This window comes from Hippocampus bargibanti, linkage group LG08 (genome assembly GCF_051943395.1).
Source record: "Hippocampus bargibanti isolate YZ-2025 linkage group LG08, ASM5194339v1, whole genome shotgun sequence".
Lineage (NCBI taxonomy): Eukaryota > Metazoa > Chordata > Actinopteri > Syngnathiformes > Syngnathidae > Hippocampus > Hippocampus bargibanti.
The window spans coordinates 13,467,003-13,489,319 of NC_142741.1; the positions used below are offsets into that span (position 1 = coordinate 13,467,003).

General features: G+C 44.7%; 1 protein-coding gene across 11 annotated transcripts; it reads left to right on the plus strand.

The window, feature by feature from the left end:
* Nucleotides 1-7,411: 7,411 nt before the first annotated feature.
* On the plus strand, nucleotides 7,412-22,317 carry prkag3b (protein kinase, AMP-activated, gamma 3b non-catalytic subunit). 11 transcript variants are annotated; one of them, XM_089002632.1, is made up of 15 exons: nucleotides 7,412-7,664; nucleotides 9,631-9,694; nucleotides 9,907-9,960; nucleotides 10,064-10,130; nucleotides 10,823-10,974; nucleotides 11,076-11,157; nucleotides 12,130-12,188; nucleotides 12,314-12,359; nucleotides 12,466-12,520; nucleotides 12,595-12,721; nucleotides 12,844-13,009; nucleotides 13,342-13,379; nucleotides 13,548-13,694; nucleotides 18,440-18,533; nucleotides 18,595-19,057. In XM_089002632.1, the coding sequence occupies exons 5-15, from the start codon at nucleotides 10,894-10,896 to the stop codon at nucleotides 18,861-18,863; spliced, it is 1,164 nt and encodes a 387-aa protein (XP_088858758.1). In that variant the 5' UTR covers nucleotides 7,412-7,664; nucleotides 9,631-9,694; nucleotides 9,907-9,960; nucleotides 10,064-10,130; nucleotides 10,823-10,893; the 3' UTR covers nucleotides 18,864-19,057. The 11 variants fall into 11 exon arrangements, 10 of the variants coding, with proteins under 10 accessions (XP_088858758.1, XP_088858753.1, XP_088858754.1 ...); XM_089002627.1 differs by lacking the exons at nucleotides 9,907-9,960; nucleotides 10,064-10,130; XM_089002628.1 differs by lacking the exons at nucleotides 7,412-7,664; nucleotides 9,907-9,960; nucleotides 10,064-10,130 and adding an exon at nucleotides 7,683-9,080.

Here is a 22,317-nt window from a genome sequence, read left to right on the forward strand (position 1 = left end):
ATTCATTGTGGTGCATCTTAGACTCCAGAGCACCTTTTTGTGTGAAACATACAGTGCTCGAAACATGAGTTCTATGAGAATTTACAGCATTGAATTGAAATTTAAATATGAATCATAAGTTTGGTGTTGTTCTTAACTCATTCACTGCCAGACGTGCACAAATGTGTCCACTCCAGTGCCAATGTTTTTGTCATTGTCACTCATATTCCAGGACCCACAGAATATTGAGTTTTAGGACTACATAAACATTCAATGCAGCATAAGAAACCTTAGACTCTCTTCTTTCATCAGAAAAAGTTAATTCCTAAATTATTTGGGTCTGGGGTTATATGAAGTTAAAAATAGGGCGGCTGTCCAAAATACAATACAGTACAATACATACAGCGTACTGTGATGTCACGAGAGGCTGGGTCCTGGAAGGGAAATATATTCACCTAAAATGGCTCCACCCAACGAGAGTTTTGGCCCCATCTGGTGGAAGGCAGCAGTCCAAACCCCACACCTGTGGCTGATCATGGCTTTATTGCCATGCAAGGCTTTTAAGACCAGAGAGCCATAGAGTGGTGGCCGGGGAGAGACAAGCTCCATTGTTGTCCTCTGTGGGCACTCATTAATTTAATCTGTGCTGTATGTCATGCATACGAGCAAATTTGACAATAAAGCTGACTTTGACTTTGTGAAGGAACACCGAGAAACGGATTGCTGCATGGAACTCGCAGTTGGGACCATAGCACGGAACACCGGATTTGTAACCTTGCTAATTGTGGCTAGAATATCTAGGAAGGACATCAAGAGAGCCTCTGAGTGGTGGGGCCTAGAAACACATGGGAAAGAACCCCATCTTCAGTTTCACCTCAAAAGAGACTTTGTTATGATTTAAGAATTGGAAAGGACTCTATTCTTGCCTTTTTGCCTGTGAATTCTCCTTGAAACCCCTTATTAAAACCTTTGTTTTCATTCAAACTTGTTGCCCATTGCACTCCTTGTCCTGCCCCGCTGAAAGCTAGCCTCTCATGACATCACAGTACATATTGGTTTATATAGTGCTTTAACAACAGCTAAAGCTGGATCAAAGCGCTAACATGGAAAAAAAGGGAAATGCTGACCCATTGTGGAAGGGAAAAAAATATTGCCAGAGACCATGGCCAGCGCTTTATCGGCACCCAAACAAGAAAAAAGAAAAACTAAAAAATTTGTGAAGGGCAGTGAATGAGTTAATGTACTGGAACGTTAACCTAAATTGCTCAATTAATCCTAAAGGCACTGGCTTGAAATTGACTTTTCAATTTAATATTTGATGTAAAATGATCAGTGGTGCATGTGTCTGCGCTTGTATTCAGAGGTACAGTAAAGTCTCGTTATATCGATATTCAAGGGAGTCCGAAAAAACATCGATATAACCGGGACTATCGATATATCCGACCCTGTTTGCATGTAATTTTCTCTGTGCGTGCATAGAAATAGTATCGATATAACCGGGACTATCGATATATCCGATATCGATATAACGAGACTTTACTGTATTTTGGGAGTTTTTTCACCTAGTTGTACATTTGCAAGCAGCTGAAAGAATTGTGTTACTTTTATTGGGTTCAGTTTTATAATAATCATTTCGAAGACAAACATGACAGCTTATGTTTTGGTTCACATCCGATTTTCTAAGTGCGCCTAATATGTACAACAGTTCTATTTTTAGCTACCACAATTCTTTCCCTTCCCCAAACTTGCCTGTTGCATGTTGTCACCCACCTCTCTTCGCCTCCCCCTTCTCGCTCTCTTGCAGCGATTGGCAGACCGGATGGCCGCCAGGTTCTTGTGATCCGTGTAGACGGTGAAGGGGTGTTTAGCTCCCTCAAGCCAGTGTCTCCATTCCTGCAGGGCCAGGACGACCGCCAGCAGTTCCCGATTGCCGACGTCATAATTGGCCTCGGCGGGGCTGAGCCGGCGGGAGAAGAAGGCGCATGGGCGTAGCTTCTGGTCGGTGGGAGAGCGCTGGGAAAGGACGGCCCCTACTCCGGACTCGGATGCGTCAACCTCGACCGTGAACGGAAGCTCGGGGTCGGGATGACGCAGTACAGGGGGGTTGGTGAAGGCACGACTGAGGCGGTTGAATGCCCCCTCAGCATCGGGAGTCCACCTGAAAGGGAGCTTGGTGGACGTGAGGTTAGTGAGGGGAAGTGCCTTCTGACTATACCCGCGAATGAAGCGGCGGTAGAAGTTGGCAAACCCCAAAAACCGCTGAAGCTGCTTGCGCGTCTTAGGGGTCGGCCATTCCACCACCGCTTTGGTTTTGGCGGGGTCGGCCCTGAGCTGCCCCTGCTCCACGACAAACCCCAGGAACGACAGAGAGCGGACATGGAAGTCGCACTTCTCTGCCTTCACGTAGAGCCGGTTTTGCAGGAGCCGCGCCAGGACCCGTCGGACGTGTTGCCGATGTTCTTCTGCAGAGCGGGAAAAAATAAGAATGTCATCGAGGTAAACAAAAACGAAAACATTGAGGAAGTCCCTGAGCACATCATTTATCAGATTTTGGAAAACGGCGGGCGCGTTCGTGAGCCCGAACGGCATCACCAGGTATTCGAAGTGCCCTAAAGGTGTCTTGAATGCTGTTTTCCATTCATCCCCCTCACGGATACGGACCAAATGGTAGGCGCTGCGAAGGTCTAATTTAGAAAACATGGTGGCGGACTGAAGGGGCGCGAAGGCCGAATCCATGAGGGGGAGAGGGTATCTGTTACGGATGGTGATGTCGTTCAGGCCCCGGTAGTCAACGCATGGGCGCAGGGATCCGTCCTTCTTCTCGATAAAGAAAAACCCTGCGCCCAGCGGGGAACGCGACGGGCGAATGAGTCCCGCCGCTAGAGAGGAGTCTATGTAAGTGCTCAGGGCTTCCCGTTCCGGTTGTGAAATGTGGTAAAGTCTGGAGTCCGGTAATGGAGCCCCTGGCTGCAAGTCAATGGCACAGTCATACGGTCGGTGTGGTGGCAGGGATTGGGCTCTGTCTTTGCTGAACACCTCCCGCAGGTCATGGTAACATTGTGGCACACCCTTGAGGCAGATGGCCTCGGGCGGGCCAACGCGGGAGGGATCTTGCCCTGCCGTAGCCGACCGTAGGCAGTTGGCGTAGCAGTAGGGGCTCCAGCCCTGAATGGTGGGACCCTCCCAGGAGATGGATGGGTCGTGGGTATTGAGCCAGGGAAGACCCAATACCAATGGCGCATTCCGGGAGGGCATGACTAAAAATTGGCGGTGCTCCACATGGTTCCCCGCTACCTGAAGTTTGAGCGGGGCCGTGATGTGCGTGACTCGCGCTAATAGTCCTCCGTCCAGGTCCACGAACTCCTTGGGGGGCAGGAGGTCGATAAGTTGGCAGCCCAATGAGTCTGCCAACTCGGGATCGATAATGCACCCGTCGGCCCCCGAGTCCACTAATGCCCGCACTGTTTGGGAGCTGGAAGGCCCAGTCAATTCACTTTCCAGCTCCAATCGCGTTACGGGGGTAGGGGGTTTTGCCTCCCGCGGTCGCCTATGTCGTTTCTTCGACAGGGACTTACATGTGCCGGAGGTCTTTGGTTGGGGGCCTTGGGTGCGGCGAGCCCCGGGTTCGATGCGGTCGTTCCCCCCACCAATCAGCATGGGTTCGGGGGAAATCTCCCGACGTCGCACGCGCTCGCTGCCGGCGTTGGTTCTCAACGACCGGGTTCGTGGCTCGTCGGGCCGCCGACCGCTCAGCTCCCTCCGTCGCTCCTGAAGGCGGTGATCAAGGCCGATGACTATGTCGACCAAGTCGTCGAAGGTGGTGCCAGCGTCGCGTGTAGCCAGTTCGTCCTTGAGATCGGAGTTAAGCCCGCGACGAAACACCCCCCTCAACGCTCGGTCGTCGTAGCCGCTGCCAGCGGCCTGAATCCGGAAGGCGACGGAGTACTCTGCAGCCGAGCGGGACCCCTGGACGCAGTAGAGGAGTCTTCCTTCTACCTCAACTTCCGTGACCGGATGGTGGAATACCCGGCGAATCTCTGCCACGAAGTCCGGGTAGGAGGTGCACAGCTCCGGTCGAGACTCGCGGATGGCCAGCACCCACGTCTCGGCGTCTCCCCTGAGCAGGCTGGTGATAAAAGCTACCTTAGCCTCATCGCTAGCGTAGGCTTGCGGCAGTTGTTCAAACACGAGCGCGCATTGCATGAGAAATTGCGCGCAACGCCCGGTTTCGCCTGCGTAGCGAGAGGGGTTGGGTAGCGGGAGCGGGTGCCCACCCGCGGACGGGGAGGACCGAATTGTGAGGGCTGCCAGACGTTCCTCGACCGTCTCGAATCGTTGAGCCAGCGAGGTGGTGATCTGGCGGAGTTCCGTGATGGCTTGCGCCATCTGGCTCGAACGCTCCGCTTGCATGGAGAGGGCGGTGAGGAATCTGTCTTCGCCGGCGGGATCCATGGGTGGTCGGAATATTATGTTACGATACTCGAGGCAAGGACGCCGGGCTCGAGTGGCGAGGGAAGGAGGGAAGGCTTGGATCCGAAATGCAACGGCGAGACAGAGATCAGGGTAAAGTCTTTTACTGAAACACGCATGCAAAACAACAAACTCATAAAGTGGGGAATGTGCGTAAAGGCAATGGAAGAAATAGCGAACCTGACAGCAAGGTAGTAGTGGGGGTGACTTCCGAAATATTCCGACGGAGACTGGATAGCGCAATCGGTAGATATAGTCAGAAGGCACAATCACGGGAATGACAAACAGCTGTGGGAACCCAGGTGCGTGATGATGGGAGGGGCCGTCTCCAGGGAGCAGCGGAGGAGATGACAGGAGGGGCGGGGCGCACCCAGGACGGCGACGAGATGTGACACGGCTTGTCTTCTACTCTGATGGAAAGAGTGTGCCCCTTAGCGAATAATCCATGAATTGCAGCAAATTAAAAATATTAATTCAATGTCTTTTATGCATATTTTCCACTTTCAAATTATCCTGCGGGCCTGATCGAACCTCCTTGGGGGCCGGTTCCGGCCCGCGGGCCGTATGTTTGACACCACCGATCTAGTCGATGCACAGTGCAACTGCTCTTACTATTGTAGCTTCTATTCAATGTGCCTTATAATGGATTGGATTGGATTGGATTTGCCTTTATTAGGCATTTGGATAACAACATTTTGGCTAATGAGGGTGTAGCGGAGAGGTAGAGACCAAGGTATTAACAACGTCGTAACAAGCAGCAGATGGTGCATTGATACCATCTGCTGTCTTCAGCCTGTCTTAGTGATGCGGCTTGTCTTCTACTCTGATGGAAAGAGTGTGCCCCTTAGCGAATAATCCATGAATTGCAGCAAATTAAAAATATTAATTCAATGTCTTTTATGCATATTTTCCACTTTCAAATTATCCTGCGGGCCTGATCGAACCTCCTTGGGGGCCGGTTCCGGCCCGCGGGCCGTATGTTTGACACCACCAATCTAGTCGATGCACAGTGCAACTGCTCTTACTATTGTAGCTTCTATTCAATGTGCCTTATAATGGATTGGATTAGATTGGATTGGATTTGCCTTTATTAGTCTCGCAGTGGATACATTTACATTTTACAGCGGCAAAGTTATGAAAGTAGAAAAACAAAATACAGGAGCTGCTGGAAATGCAGTGAGAATACAGTTTTAAATGGCCCATTCATTGTGGTGCATCTTAGACTCCAGAGCACCTTTTTGTGTGAAACATACAGTGCTCGAAACATGAGTTCTATGAGAATTTACAGCATTGAATTGAAATTTAAATATGAATCATAAGTTTGGTGTTGTTCTTAACTCATTCACTGCCAGACGTGCACAAATGTGTCCACTCCAGTGCCAATGTTTTTGTCATTGTCACTCATATTCCAGGACCCACAGAATATTGAGTTTTAGGACTACATAAACATTCAATGCAGCATAAGAAACCTTAGACTCTCTTCTTTCATCAGAAAAAGTTAATTCCTAAATTATTTGGGTCTGGGGTTATATGAAGTTAAAAATAGGGCGGCTGTCCAAAATACAATACAGTACAATACATACAGCGTACTGTGATGTCACGAGAGGCTGGGTCCTGGAAGGGAAATATATTCACCTAAAATGGCTCCACCCAACGAGAGTTTTGGCCCCATCTGGTGGAAGGCAGCAGTCCAAACCCCACACCTGTGGCTGATCATGGCTTTATTGCCATGCAAGGCTTTTAAGACCAGAGAGCCATAGAGTGGTGGCCGGGGAGAGACAAGCTCCATTGTTGTCCTCTGTGGGCACTCATTAATTTAATCTGTGCTGTATGTCATGCATACGAGCAAATTTGACAATAAAGCTGACTTTGACTTTGTGAAGGAACACCGAGAAACGGATTGCTGCATGGAACTCGCAGTTGGGACCATAGCACGGAACACCGGATTTGTAACCTTGCTAATTGTGGCTAGAATATCTAGGAAGGACATCAAGAGAGCCTCTGAGTGGTGGGGCCTAGAAACACATGGGAAAGAACCCCATCTTCAGTTTCACCTCAAAAGAGACTTTGTTATGATTTAAGAATTGGAAAGGACTCTATTCTTGCCTTTTTGCCTGTGAATTCTCCTTGAAACCCCTTATTAAAACCTTTGTTTTCATTCAAACTTGTTGCCCATTGCACTCCTTGTCCTGCCCCGCTGAAAGCTAGCCTCTCATGACATCACAGTACATATTGGTTTATATAGTGCTTTAACAACAGCTAAAGCTGGATCAAAGCGCTAACATGGAAAAAAAGGGAAATGCTGACCCATTGTGGAAGGGAAAAAAATATTGCCAGAGACCATGGCCAGCGCTTTATCGGCACCCAAACAAGAAAAAAGAAAAACTAAAAAATTTGTGAAGGGCAGTGAATGAGTTAATGTACTGGAACGTTAACCTAAATTGCTCAATTAATCCTAAAGGCACTGGCTTGAAATTGACTTTTCAATTTAATATTTGATGTAAAATGATCAGTGGTGCATGTGTCTGCGCTTGTATTCAGAGGTACAGTAAAGTCTCGTTATATCGATATTCAAGGGAGTGCGAAAAAACATCGATATAACCGGGACTATCGATATATCCGACCCTGTTTGCATGTAATTTTCTCCGTGCGTGCATAGAAATAGTATCGATATAACCGGGACTATCGATATATCCGATATCGATATAACGAGACTTTACTGTATTTTGGGAGTTTTTTCACCTAGTTGTACATTTGCAAGCAGCTGAAAGAATTGTGTTACTTTTATTGGGTTCAGTTTTATAATAATCATTTCGAAGACAAACATGACAGCTTATGTTTTGGTTCACATCCGATTTTCTAAGTGCGCCTAATATGTACAACAGTTCTATTTTTAGCTACCACAATTCTTTCCCTTCCCCAAACTTGCCTGTTGCATGTTGTCACCCACCTCTCTTCGCCTCCCCCTTCTCGCTCTCTTGCAGCGAATGCCACAGGCCTCTCACCACTCCATCCAGATTTAGATTTCAACTTTTCCCAGACTTCCAGGTTCATCTGGTTGAATCGCACTGCACTGCTCCACTGATTTCTCATTTGCACCATCAACATGGACACAGGACCCTCCAAATGTCGGCCAAAAAGGATATTTAGCTTTGGGTTTTGATGCAAAGGGAGTCTACACCACCTCTTCCCCAAACATGGAGTCTACGGACGAGGTATGACTACGTTCAGCAAATTTGTTGATTTTCACTATTTGTGTTGCTAAGAACAGTGGTTGTCGATTTTAATCATTTATATTTTATTGACATCTCAACTTTTTACCATATGGCATGCCTTGTTGGGAGAGCCCGGCCTTGCTCCCTTACAACTATGCAAAACAACAAAGCTTACAGCATTCTTCTGTGTCTGGGTCAGCCTACTCATTCCTTTGCATTGAGAAGGTTTTTTTTATTTTTTTTCATCATCTTTGAGGCTAGCCTAAAGGTCAAACAGCATTTGTTTTAGATCCGATAAATGATTAGCCCGCCATTTCACAAACACCATGTTTATTTGTGCACCACCTTTTCACTGACACTTTAATGGCTTTGTCAATCTAACGAGAGCCCTTTACTCCCACAGTTTACTTTTATTTGTGACGTTCAGAAGCTCTTGAAGCGTAAGTAGAGTCTCAGTGCCGCTCCACTTCCGGGGAGGGGCCATAGCCCTCTGTCTAGTCCTGTGTTTGCAGTAACACAGGAAAATGGCTCTTAGTCTCTGATTGGTTGGCCAGCCCTGATTGTTTGCAAGAAATTATAAATTATTCTTTTAACTGAAGAATTTATTATGAATTTATTCTTTTAAATGGAGAATGGGCTGTTACATCTATGCTCCATCGCATTGTAATGAATAGCTATTGAGTCATGGTGGCGTACGCAATGATCCCAGGAAGTGAGTTAAAACCATAAAGATTATTTCATCTGTTTGTTTGTTTGTAAGTCCAGCTTCAAACCTCGCAAACAATAATATCGGTCACAAACGGCAGTATTGCCTATTGCTGTGAAGAAACACTAATCTTTTCACTGAAATGTGAGCAGTTTTGTTTTAATTGCCAATGGACGAAGAAGATTGAAGACCTTGGACTTGATGTTCTCTCAGATGACATCTTTGGCCAGAGCTTTTCCAAAGTTAGGTGCGGCCTTGAGAATGGCGATGGTTCAGATGATGTTGAAAACGCTGAATCCGACCAGACACAGGTGGTCGATAACGGCTGCAACAAACTGCCATGACTACACTGAGCTTCCGGTCTTGCTCACGAACCTGTTGAACCAAGAACTGCACTTCTGTGAGAAGAGCTTGGAGCTGGTTGTTCACTTCCTTGCTTCCATTCATACCACCTGGGGCATTACAAAAGTTAAGCCTCCCTGTGCTGTCCCAGCATTTAATAATCCCGGGGACAAACCATGACACGCTGGAGAGATTATGTCTCGCAGCTGGCCAGAGAACGCCCTGGGATCCACCGGGAAGAGCTGAAAATAGTGGCTGGGGAGAGGGAAGTCTAGGCTTCTCTGCTAAAGCTGCTTTCCCCACGACCAAACCATAGATAAGCGGTTGAAGATGGATGGATGGGTGGATGATTTGGATGGATGGATTGGGTGGGTAAGTATGGCTGGATTTGGATGGGTTTGGGTGGGTAGATGGATGGGTGGATGTATGGATTTGGGTGTGTTTAGATGATTTGGATGGATGAATTGGATGGGTAAGGATAGATTGACAGATGGGTGTGTGGGGTTTGGGTGGGTAGATGGATGGGTGGATGTATGGATTTGGATTTATGGATCGATCTGGTGGGTTTGGATGTATGGATGGATGTAGTTGGGTGTGTGTGGGTTTGGGTGGGGTGATGAATGGATGGATGGGTGAAGGAATGGATTTGGGTCGTTTTGAGTGGGTGTGGATGGATGTGGATGGGTGGGTTGCGTTTTGGGTGGGAAGATGGATGGATGACTAGGTAATTGGGTGAGTGGATGGATGGATGGATGGGTCTATTTTTTCAGTGCCATACATCTGTGCTGACTCTTACTGTTGTCTGTTCTGTTACGTTTACTCCTCTAATGTTGGTTGTAATGTTGTAGCAGCTCTTTGGTTTAGTATCATTAAACTGGGAAGGTGTAGATTTTTTTGGCTCACGTTCTTTTTTTCCAGGTGCCATTATTTGAAATGGATTTGGAAGAGGACAAGGGGGCCGATGATTTAATGGCAAATGCAGGTAATGACAGATAATGATGGCACAAGTGTCCTAATGATCATTCATCCTGGGCCTTATTAACAGCTGTACCATACAACCAAACAACCCCTTTTAAAAATAAACTGTTACCGTGAGCTAAATGACTTTGAGACAAAATACAGACATACTTCACCTTTCTATGGAATCACTGAGGGAATGGGTAATTAAAAGACTTATTTGGCTTTGTATCACAGATGGGTTATTTCAATATGAAATACTGGAGCAAGCATGCAGTGGTTTACTTGCAGGTTAGTCATAATTTTCAAAATTACAGACAATGCTACCTAAAATATTGCATAATTATTATTATTATTCATCCATCCATTTTCCGTACCGCTTATTCCTCATTAGGGTCGCGGGGGGTGCTGGAGCCTATCTCAGCTGTCTTCGGGCACGAGGCGGGGGACACCCTGAATTGGTTCGCAGGGCACACAAAGACGTACAACAGTCACTCTCACACTCACACCTAGGGACAATTTGGAGTGGTCAATCTGCCTGCCATGCATGTTTTTGGAGTGTGGTAGGAAACCGGAGGACCCGGAGAAAACCCACACAGGCCCGGGGAGAACATACAAACTCCACACAGGGAGGCCGGACCGGGACGTGAACCGGCGACCTCTGCACTGTGAAGCCGGTGTGCTAACCACTCAACTACCGGGCCGCCCTACTATTATTATTATTATTATTATTATTAATAATAATAATAATAATTATATTTTAAGCGCCTTTCAAAGCTCTCAAGGACACTTTACAGTCACAGACAAGCATAGGTACGATAATAAATAAAATACAATCACAAATAGAACGCAATAAATAAAATACAATTATAAATAGAAACAAGAGAGAGAGCTACACAGAAAATGCAGCTTTGTTTCAGGAATGCTTTGTACAGGAATTTACTATTTCTACTCACTTAATGCAGGTCACACTGCATTTTTTTCTTTTGAATGAAGTTGGGAAAAAAACGTCTTTTTCATATCACAGTTTTTTGTCGTCGTTTCATATCAGTAGGAGTCAAGCATTTCTGCCACCCAGTGGATCCTGGCGTTATATATATTTTTTTAAACTACAAACGTGATATGGTGAAAGAGCGTGTGTCTGATCTGACAGGTAGTAATTCACCTACATGGAAGGATTCTGCGATCCCTGCAGCTGGCTTGGAGCGAGATGGCTTCATTTACATGAACTTCATGAAGAACCACAGTTGCTATGACGCCATTCCAACCAGCTCCAAGCTGGTCATCTTTGACACCGCGCTGCAGGTAGTGCATGAGTAGGTTAATGTCAAGCATTTATCCCTTTATTGATTTGAAAAAACCGATATTTTATTCACCAGATTTTTGCTTTGTGCATTAATGTAAAGGTGAAGAAGGCTTTCTTTGCTCTGGTGGCTAATGGTGTACGAGCAGCACCCCTGTGGGACAATAAACTCAAATGTTTTGTAGGTGAGCCAAATATTTATATACTCCTTTACCTTCTGTCAAGTGTTCCGCCGACTCCCAAGATCAGCTCCTCTCAGCTTTCAGAAGGAATGCAGACACAAATACGTTAGCCACAATATTCGGTACACTTGCCAGCCACTGCCATCAAGTAGGCAAGACCAATTAAGCCCCAACAACAGGCTGGGTGTGTCATTGCTGTATTCCAGTTTGTGTGCGTGTGTGTGTGTGCGTGCGTGCGTGCGTGTGTGTGTGTGCGTGTGTGCGTGTGTGTGTGTGTGTGTGTGTGTCTCTGTGTGTGTGTGTCTCTGTGTGTGTGTCTCTGTGTGTGTGTGTCTGTGTGTGTGTGTCTGTGTGTGTACAGAAGCCTGAAAAGATCATGATCTATTGAAATACTCCAATACAATAAGTTGTATTGGATATTCCAAATTACTCAAATATTATTGAAGCGATCGGTGTCTTAACACTACTTCTGCGGATTAAAAGGGATCATTGGCAAGAAGGTTGATTTTTTTACTAACCTCGATCAAACAAAGTTCAGTTCTTCTTAACCCAGGTAAAATTGATCAGGGGCTCTGTTCGTCACCATTTCAAGACATCAATCTCCTTCTTGATAAAGTAGGGTGGGAAACGTCAGTTCCTCGAGAGCCATAATCTCGCTTGTTTTAGATCTCTCCCTACTCCAATACAAGTTGTATTGGAGTAGTATATTTGATAAAAAAGGATCCTACCATTGCTACTGATTACTACCTTTGCTACTTTATCAAGAAAGAGATTGGTGTCTTGAAATGGTGACGAACAGAGCCACTGATCAATTTTACCTGGGTTAAGAACTGAACTTTGTTTGATCGAGGTTTGTAAAAAATCAACCTTCTTACCAATGATCCCTTTTAATCCGCCGAAGTAGTGTTAAGACACGGATCGCTTCAATAATATTTGAGTAATTTGGAATATCAGAAAGCTCCCTCATATCTGCAGGTATGCTGACCATCACAGACTTCATCAACATCCTGCATCGTTATTACAAGTCACCACTGGTGAGCCAACATATGTTTCCTTTTTTGTCTCATTGAGTTATATTTTTGCATCCCTTCTGTCCCATATGCTCCAAAGCAGGGAGCCATTTAACAAGTCAGTTGATGGGGATTTGTGTTGACGATAGGTTCAGATCTACGAGTTGGAGGAGCACAAGATCGAGACGTGGCGAGGCACGTATATGTGACCCAAGAGTGTAATAATAGTGCATTAAAAGCAGTGCTCATCATCGAATTTCAAGCTTGCCGAATGTTCTGAACTCGACTCCCCTCTCGGCAGAAATCTATCTGCAGTATTCCACCAACAGGCTCATCAGCATCACCCCCGAGGCCAGGTCTATGCTCCCTTTTTTTGAAATTGTAAAAATTGTTAGCCAGTTGTTGAAAGACTGCATTATCCTCCCTCTAGTCTGTTTGATGCCATCTACTCCCTGTTAAAGAACAAGATACACCGCCTTCCCGTCATCGACCCAGGATCGGGGAATGTCCTGCATATCCTGACACACAAGCGCATCCTCAAGTTCCTCCACATATTTGTAAGCACAACAATTAGAATGTTCGTCCTCGTGTTCGTGATTTGGGATCCCAATTTTGTACTTTTTTCATCGTTCTAGTATTTGGTTGTCTGTTTATTTATTCAATATGTCTCCTTCACCAGGGTTCTATGATTCCAAAGCCATGGTTCCTACAAAAACAGATCGGTCAACTGGCTATTGGTACCTTTAAGCAAATTGCAACAGTGCGGGAATCGGCATCGATCTACGATGCTCTGAGCATCTTTGTGGAGCGACGGGTGTCTGCTCTTCCTGTGGTCAATGAGCAAGGTAGTTCACCAAACTGCAAGAGCCTCTTCCTCACAGAGGTCTGCAGCATTACAGTCATAACATCAATCTGGCAATTAAATAGTGAAGTTCTGCTGTATATGTTAAAAATGGGTTCGGCTACCCCAATTTGCATACGTCGCTAGCTCAATATTTGCCCCAAAAAATTCTTTCCATTTTAGAAATTAGAAACATTTTAAAGTCAAGGTCCAGCTTGTCTTCTAGCCTTTCTACATTCATGGCAACAAAATCCCAAAAGATATCTTGTGGGATAAATTAAGGTCATCTTTCACTGTGTATTTGTCATGTTCATGTCTCTTCTACTCGATTCTCAGGTCAAGTCGTAGCGCTGTACTCCAGATTTGATGTCATTGTAAGTTCATACTGTTTATCGTTCATAACGTTGTTAAAATAGTCTTGCAACTGCATATCCTTTGATTCGAGGCCTCAAAACTAGTTACTGTGGATCTTGTCACATACAAACGTCACATTGCTTCACCTTCCAATGTATTTATATATTCAACGTTGGTCTGTATGAAAGAATCTTGCAGCCCAGAAGCGCTACAACGACTTGAATATGACCATGACAGAGGCTGTTGCCTCAAGAGCCTGCTGTTTGGAAGGAGTGCTGAAATGTTACACTCATGAAACCTTAGAGACCGTCATTGACCGCATCGCTCATGCTGAGGTAACTAAGTTGTTTTATCATCTGTTAAAACAACAACTGTTGTTCAGTTACAAAATGCATTATGGATCTATTGTTGTGAAGGAGTCATCAAGTTATTGTATCTATTCCAGATGACCAAATCATTTTTTATTGCGTCAGATTACGACAAAAATCAGTTCTCAACCAAACTCAGTGCACTTCAATGCACCATCTCGACTCCTCTCCGCTTCCTTACATGCGTCTTATTGTGAGCAGATGTTTGTCATGGTCATTAAAGTAAAAAAAAGACCTATCTAGTTTAGATCCCTGTAAACCGGACTGTTATTTCTGCATTATCAGCCCCTGTCATGACCCCAAAAAATGTATGTACACTTGGTGAAAACAGAGGAAAATTGTGCACTATGCATGTAAACTATATGAATATGAGGGTCTGTGTGTGTCTGTTTTGGCTACGGAGTAAGAGGTGTGTCGCGGAATAAGCTGAAATAGATCAGCAGCATCTGAAGTCAGTGTTCTTTTCCTTTCGGGTTTTCCCCTCAGGGGTCACCACAGCGAATCAATGTCCTCCATCTATCCCGGTTTTGTGCATCCTCTTCTCTCACACCAGCTACCTTCATGTCCTCTTTGACCACATCCATAAACCTCCTCTTTGGTCTTCCTCTCTGTCTCCTGCCTGGCAGTTCAAGATTCAGCATCCTTCTCCCGATATAGTCACTCTCTCTCCTCTGGACATGTCCAAACCATCTCAGTCTGGCTTCTCTGACTTTGTCTCCAAAGCCTCTAATATGAGTTGTCCCTCTAATGTACTCATTCCTGATCCTATCCAACCTGGTCACTCCCAAAGAAAACCTCAACATCTTCAGCTCTGCTACCTCCAGCTCTGATTCCTGTCTTTTCTTCAGGAAGCAGTCACACCCATGGTGGGTCTTTTCTTCAGTGGCACTGTCTCCAGTCCAAACATCATGGCTGGTCTCACCACGGTTTTATACACTTTTCCTTTCATCCTAGCTGAAACCCTTCTATCACACATCACACCTAACATTTTTCTCTAGCCGCTCCAGCCTGCCTGGACACGCTTCTTCACCTCTTTTCCACACTCTCCATTGCCCTGGACAGTTGACCCCAAGTACTTGAAATCCTCCACCTTCTTTGTCTCTTCTCCCTGTAGCATCACTCTTGCACTTGGATCCCTCTCATTCACACACATATATTCCGTCTTGCTGCGACTGATCTTCATTCCTCTCCTTTCCAGGGCATATCTCCACAGCCCTAGTTTCTCCGCCACCTGTTCCCTGTTCTCGCTACAGATCACAATGTCATCTGCAAACATCATGGTCCAAGGAGATTCTTGTCTAATATCGTCTGTCAGCCTGTCCATCACCATAGCAAACAAGAAGGGGCTCAGAGCTGACCCCTGGTGGAGTCCCACCTCCACCTTGAATTCCTCAGTCATACCGACAGCACACCTCACAACTGTCTTACAGTCATGATACATGTCTTATACCGCTCTAACATACTTTTCCGTCACTCCAGACTTCCTCATGCAATGCCACAGCTCTTCTCTGGACACCCTGTCATACGCTTTCTCCAGATCTAGAAAGACACAATGCAATTCTTTCTGACCTTCTCTGTACTTCTCTATCAGCATTCTTAAAGCAAACATTGCATCTGTCGTACTCTTTTTTTGGCATGAAGCCATACTGCTGCTCACAAATGTTCACTTCTGCTCTTAGTCTAGCTTCAACTACTCTTTTCCAGTGTTTCATTGTATGGCTCATCAACTTTATTCCTCTGTAATTAGTACAACTCTGCATATCTCCTTTGTTCTTAAAAATGGGCACAAGTACACTTCGTCTCCATTCTTCAGGCATCTGCTCACCATCTAAGATCTTGTTGAATAACCCAGTCAGGAACACCACCGCCACCTCTCCAAGACACTTCCATACCCCGATTGGTAAATCATCAGGCCCCAGTGCCTTTCCCCCCTTCATCCTCTTCAGCGCCTTCCTCACTTCATCCTTGCTAATGTTTGCTACGTCTTGGTCCACAACAGTCACGTCTTCTACTCTTTGTTCCTTCTCATTTTCCTCATTCATCAATTTCTCAAAGTACTCTTTCCATCTTGCCATCACACTACTGGCACCTGTTAATACATTGCCACCTCTATCCTTAATCACCCGAACCTGCTGCAGGTCCGTACCATCTTTGTCTCTCTGTCTCGCCAGCCTGTAAAGACCAGTCTCACCTTCCTTGCTGTCCAGCCGAGCATACAAGTCATCATAGGCCTCTTGTTTGGCCTTTGCCACCTTTACTTTAACCGTGCGCTGCATCTCCTTGTACTACTGTCTACTCTCGTCCGTCCTCTCAGTGTCCCACTTCTTCTTTGCTAACCTCTTTCTCTGTATACACTCATGCACCTCCCCATTCCACCACCAAGTCTGCTTATCTACCTTTCTTCCACCCGATACACCAAGCACTGTCCGACCTGTGTCTCTGATTATGTTCGCTGTAGTTTGCCAGTCATCTGGAAGGACCTCCTGCCCACCCAGTGCTTGTCTTACCTCCTTCCTAAATGTCATGCAACACTCTTCCTTTTTCAACTTCCACCATTTTGTCCTCACTTCAGCCTTTGGTTTCTTCATCTTCCTCACTGCCAGCGTCATCCTACACACCACCAACCTATGCTGTCTGGCTACACTCTCACCAACCACTACTTTGCAGTCACTGATTTCCTTTAGATGGCGCCTGACACAAAAGTAGTCTACCTGTGTACTTCTGCCTCCACTTTTATAGGTCACCCTATGTTCCTCTCTTCTGAAAGAAAGTATTCACAATAGCCATTTGCATTCTCTTAGCAAAGTCAACCACCATCTGTCCTTCAGCGTTCCTCATCTGGAGTCCAAACCTACCCATCACCTCCTCATCATCTTTGTTTCCTGCACCAACATGTCCATTGAAGTCTCCACCAATTACAACCCTGTCACTTCTCGGGATGTTCTGTATGACTTCATCAAAATCTAACCAAAATTCCTCCTTCTCCGCCAGCTCACATCCTACTTGTGGGGCATACCCACAAACAACAATGAACCTCACACCTTCAATTTCTAGCTTCAGACTCATCATTCTATCTGATACTCTTTTTACTTCTAAGACATTCCTAACAAACTCCTCTTTCAAGATAACCCCAACTCCATTTCTCTTTCTGTCTTCACCATGATAGAACAACTTAAACCCTGACCCTAAGCTTCTAGCCTTGTTCCCTTTCCACCTGGTCTCCTGGACACACAGTATGTCTACCTTCCTTCTCTGCATCATGTCAACCAGCTCTCTACCTTTACCTGTCATTGTTCCTACATTCAAAGTTCCTACTCTTAGTTCTATACTCTTGGCGTTCCATCTCTCTCTTTTCCTCCGGGCACACCTCCCTCCTCTCCTTCTTCGACCAACAGTAGTCCATTTTCCACTGGCACCCTGAAGGTCAACAGTACCAATGGCGGCCTTTGTTAACCCGGGCCTCGACCGATCCGGTATGGGATTCATAGGTTTGATTCGCATATTTGTTTTTGCAAAACTTTTTACGTCAGATGCCCTTCCTGACACAACCCTCTGTATTTATCCGGGCTTGGGACCGGCACAATAAGACACTAGCTTGTGCCCCCTACATTAGCATCTTAAGTCAGTGATGTGGCTAAATGATCTTGTCTGTGTCGCAAACAAAGGCCTCAAATTTTTGAGGAATTGGACAAACTTTTGCTTCTTTTCATAGAAGAAAAACAGGAGGCAGCAAGAGAATTGTGTGGATATTTGATAAAAAAGGATCCTACCATTACTACTGATTACTACCATTGCTAAGATTAAGATTTTCATGCAAGAGGGGGGTTCAAAAAGTTTAGGAAAAGAAGCGGCCTTCTCTTCTCATGGGGATGCAGCCAGTTCAGACAAGGAAGATGCCAAAATGTTTAATGTTGAATTTGAAAATCTCTTCAAGAATGACAAATATCTTCCCCGGCAAACTTTTAATATGGGCAAGACTGGACTTTTTTTGGGGAAAAAATGCCACCAAGGACCACAGGAGAAGTTGTTTCCAGGCCACAAATCGATGAAGGATAAGTTTACTCTTTAGCTATAGTTCCAACCATTACTTTAGAGCTTATTAGTTCAAGGTGTAAAACTGTCTTTTGTACAATTGTGTCACATTGAGAGAGAGAGCGAGAGATTATTACAATGTTCGTGTTAAAATTGTCATATTTTTGTTAAAATAAGGGATACAAAATTGTGTACAGTAGTTTGCGTATTAGCTGCTGTTTTATTACACATGTATACAGTTCATGGTGTCAAATAGTATAAAAGTGATTGTTTTCTAGACACGGAACAGATTAAATTATTTTACATTGATTCTAATGGGGAAACATTGTTTTGGTTTTCGAACAGAGGTTTGACTCTATTGTATTCCATTTGACACCAATCCTTCTAGTCAATGCAACCTCAGCCACTATTGTAGCTGCTCTTCTAATGTAGTGTGGTCTACCATGAAAGAGGTTTTAAGATTTGCCATTCATTGAAGGTGCAACTTATAAATGCAGAAAATCCGATAATTGCAAGATGAGGATTTGTCTCGGTTTAGCCTTTCGTGCTTCAACACATACATTCCTCAGTCCTCAGTCAAGCGTAGGCAACATTTAGTCGACCAAGCTCTATCAAAATAATGACAATTAAAGTTGTTAAATCTCAAGCAGTAATGTCGCATTGACTTGTGGCTTTGTTAGGTGCATCGTTTAGTGTTGGTTGATGCCAAAGATGTGGTGAGAGGAATCGTGTCACTGTCTGACATCCTCCAGGCCCTGGTTCTCAGCCCAGCAGGTATTGATGCACTGTGCACTTAACCACCACTTCCATACGTGTGCCTTGCTTTCTCTCTCAGTCCCGCCCCGGATGTGTGGCAGGCCCACCACTCAACTACAAAGGCCACAACTGGCTTCTGGTGGTCCATCTGCTCCAGTTGTGGCTGGATCTTCTCACTGCTTTTTCCCTTACCAAATGGCAGCATTGCCAAAATCAAGAAAATATTGTGTTTATCTACACACACAAAAAAGTGTAAACCAGTGGCCATTAACAGTCTGCTATTCTATCCTGATGCTACTCGATCCTGAACTGCGTATTGAAGTCAGCACTGTATGCACCTTTGGCTAAATAAAAAATAAAAATGAAAAAAGTCAGTCGGTCCTCTGCCTTCTGCAAAAAGGGAGAGTCCCTCTTCTGCAGCTCTTACAAACACCTTCATCACTCCAGCAGAAAATGTTAACAGCTCCTCGGCCACTCACCTTGCAGGTACAAAGTCTCGAGCAAGCCTGTGCTTTCATCTTGTTTTTAATCTGAGCTTTTCAGGTTCCAAGCTGTCGCTTGATTTTTTTTTTCTTTAATTGTATTTTGCTTTGTGTTGCGACGCAAAATTTGGCATATGAGCAAGGCTTGACATTTTAAGGTTTTGCTAGCATTGCTAGCAAGGGTGACAAAAAGCTGGATGACTGAAGTGCAGTGAGGTTAGGAGGGTGTCACGATACTGTCCTATTTGCTTTTTTTTCAGTATCCATTTGGAGAGTGGGCATTCTCTCATGAGCCAAACTTTACAGTAGTCATACCTCATTACCAGGGTGGCCCGGTAGTCGAGTGGTTTGTGCGTCGACTTCACAGTGCAGAGGTCGTGAGTTCAAGACCTGGTCAGGCCTCCCTGTATGCCCGTTCTCCCTGGGACCGCGTGGGTTTTCTCTGGGTACTCCGGTTTCCTCCCACATTACAAAAACGTGCATGGCAGTCTGATTGAACACTCCAAATTGTCCCTAGGTGTGAGTGTGAGAGCGAAGGGTTGTTTGTCCCTGTGTGCCCTGCGATTGGCTGGCAACCAATATAGGGTGTCCCCCGCCTAGTGCCCGAAGATGGCTGGGATAGGCTCCATCACCCCCCCCCCCGACCCTTATTAGCAGGGGTCTCCAAAGTCTGTCCTCGAGGGCCGCTGTCCTGCCTGTTTTCCAGCTCTCCGTTGGGTAACACACCTGATTCAAATGATCAGCTCATCAGCCAGCTCTGAGGCAGCATTAAAAGGGTCCTGATGATTTGAATCAGGTGCATTGGAAAACAGGCAGGACAGCGGCCCTCGAGGACTGACTTTGGAGACCCCTGCTTATGAGGATTAAGCGGTCTGGAAGATGGATGGATTCCTCATTACCAGCTGTCAATATTTATTGTGCTTCACAGACAATTGGCTGTCAGATTATTAGCCTTGCTCACAAATGTCTCCAAGTACTCAATTCTTTAGATCAGGGGTCGGGAACCTTTTTAACGAAGAGAGACATATAAGCAAAATATTTTTCAATGTTTTTCAGTGAGAGCCACACACACACACACACATACACACACATGAACGCACGCACACACATACGTATATGTATGTGTGATTTCAATAAAATGTCAGAATTTGTTATTGAAAATAACTTTGTGATAATACCCACCATTAATATGAATGGTTTTCTGTTCCTCATGATTGGTAAAAATCCAGCCAAACTATCGGAATGAAAATCAACTTGCCATACGCGAAGTTACTGCTCGCTAGCCTGCACACTGCTCATTAGCTTGCACCCTTGCTTTCCGCTGTCTCTCGCAGAGTATACTGATGCTAATGTTAGCATGGGGCTTGTCAAAGTGCCACTGACATTCGACTGTTTCATCCATGATATTGTTTCATTGCAAATTACAATCACGGCAGAACCTTTTCTCTCGACAAAGGCCTGAAGTGTACAATACTCGTCTTCTTTTTTTACTCGTCCGCTTATTCAAAAGGGGGCGTTTAACTTTTTTGATATCGACGGCACCTACATCAGTATAATCCAATCAAATTGCGCTTTAGTCCAAATGCCGCCCAAACAGGAAATGAACAGTGAAAAAGCGAGAAAACTTATTTAGTTTTATCAGCAAGCCAGATGCGATCATCAAAAGAGCCAAATATGGCTTGCGAGCCATAGGTTCCTGACCCCTGCTTTAGATGTTCTTGGCATTTTAATTCACAGACTCTCATCATGTTTTTATCTTGGTGTCTTTTATTGGTATGTTTGCATGTAATTAATTCTTGTTATTTATATTTGGGTTTCTATTCTGCCATATTGGAATTCCTTGTTCTTTGAGTTTGACAAGCAAATGACGTTTTTCTCATTTCTTATTTTCTGCAAAGATTGATTTTTTTCTGGTTCTTTGTTACCACCATCCGCTGTTGTACGTTTTTTTATTTATTTATGTTGTTTGCGTCTTCATTTGTGGAATCCAATTCAGTCTGTGACTAGACACTTGACAGAATGCAGCAGTTATTTTTTTTCTCAATAAATACTGTATGTTCTCAAAAACTAGAAAGGCAAACAAGGCGCATGAGAACCCAAAAATATTTCACTCAACAGAGTCCAAATCACCCCGCACTCCGTCTAAATTTTAAGTAATAAAAAAATCACCTCAGCAGAGCAGCAAACAAAATGCGATCATGGAAATGAACCGACCAATTAATGTTATTTAAATTAAAGGCTTATATTGTCAAGCCCTGCTTCAGAATGAGCATCAGTGACACAGAAGCTGCTTGAGTGAAGTGGAAAAGGAACAATGGCAAAAGTTTTCAGTGCGCTTTTAGCTTTGAACGAAAGCACTCACAAGGAGCATGGAGGAGAAGACACCCACTCTGATCTCATCAAATCAAACTGATTTTTGAAGAAAGTTAATATAATAATAATAATGGTCACAGAGCATGCCAACATTGGAAATCAAGATATCACTGTTGTTTGTACAAAGGTGTCGTCAGTGTGCGGTGGAACCTCCAACGCTTAGCCTAAACTTCTTGGAAATTGGATTATGTGCGAATGTGCTTGCCTTTTTCCCACATTGTGGCCTGCACTGTACTGTTACAAATAGAAGCACGCTGGGTGTGACACATTTTATTTTAGTGGAAATCCGAAGTCATGCAAATGCAAAAGTTGTATCTCGCTTGTTGTTGGATTCCTCATCAGTTTTCTCATTTTTTCAGGTTTTTTGAGCACACTTGAGACGAGCGGCTCATGTGTGACCGATCAAATCCAGGACAAATTCATCTGGGAAAATGAGACTCAATGTGAAGAAAAAGAAATTTGTGGGACTTCAACCCACTTTTCTTGATACAAACATTTTATTTTCTTTATGAGAGCATATCTGAATAAAGCAGGCTGACAGGAAAACCGATCACCTCTATTTAGAGTTAAATTACATGTTGTGAAACCAACAACTCAAAATAGTCATATGATGTTCGTGCCTGAGACATTATGCCGTATGATTATTGACATTTTTAAAGTATTTTATGTTTTGTTTGGAGGCACCAACACAAATTTTACAGCATTGGTGCCAGAAAGCTTACAATGTTTGACTCTGTTGTGAAATTTGCATCAATATCATGTCACATCTATGTTCCTCTTGAGTAACAATCTTCTCTTGAATCCTTTTCCCCCCTAATGTGTTAGTTTGTTAAATGTCTTCTTTTCTTTTAAATCCTTGCATTTTTTAGGCCTCTAGTGGACTCTCAAGGGACTTCACCATATAAGCTAGTCAATCACTCTGCAAAAATGTGTGATCATTTATATAA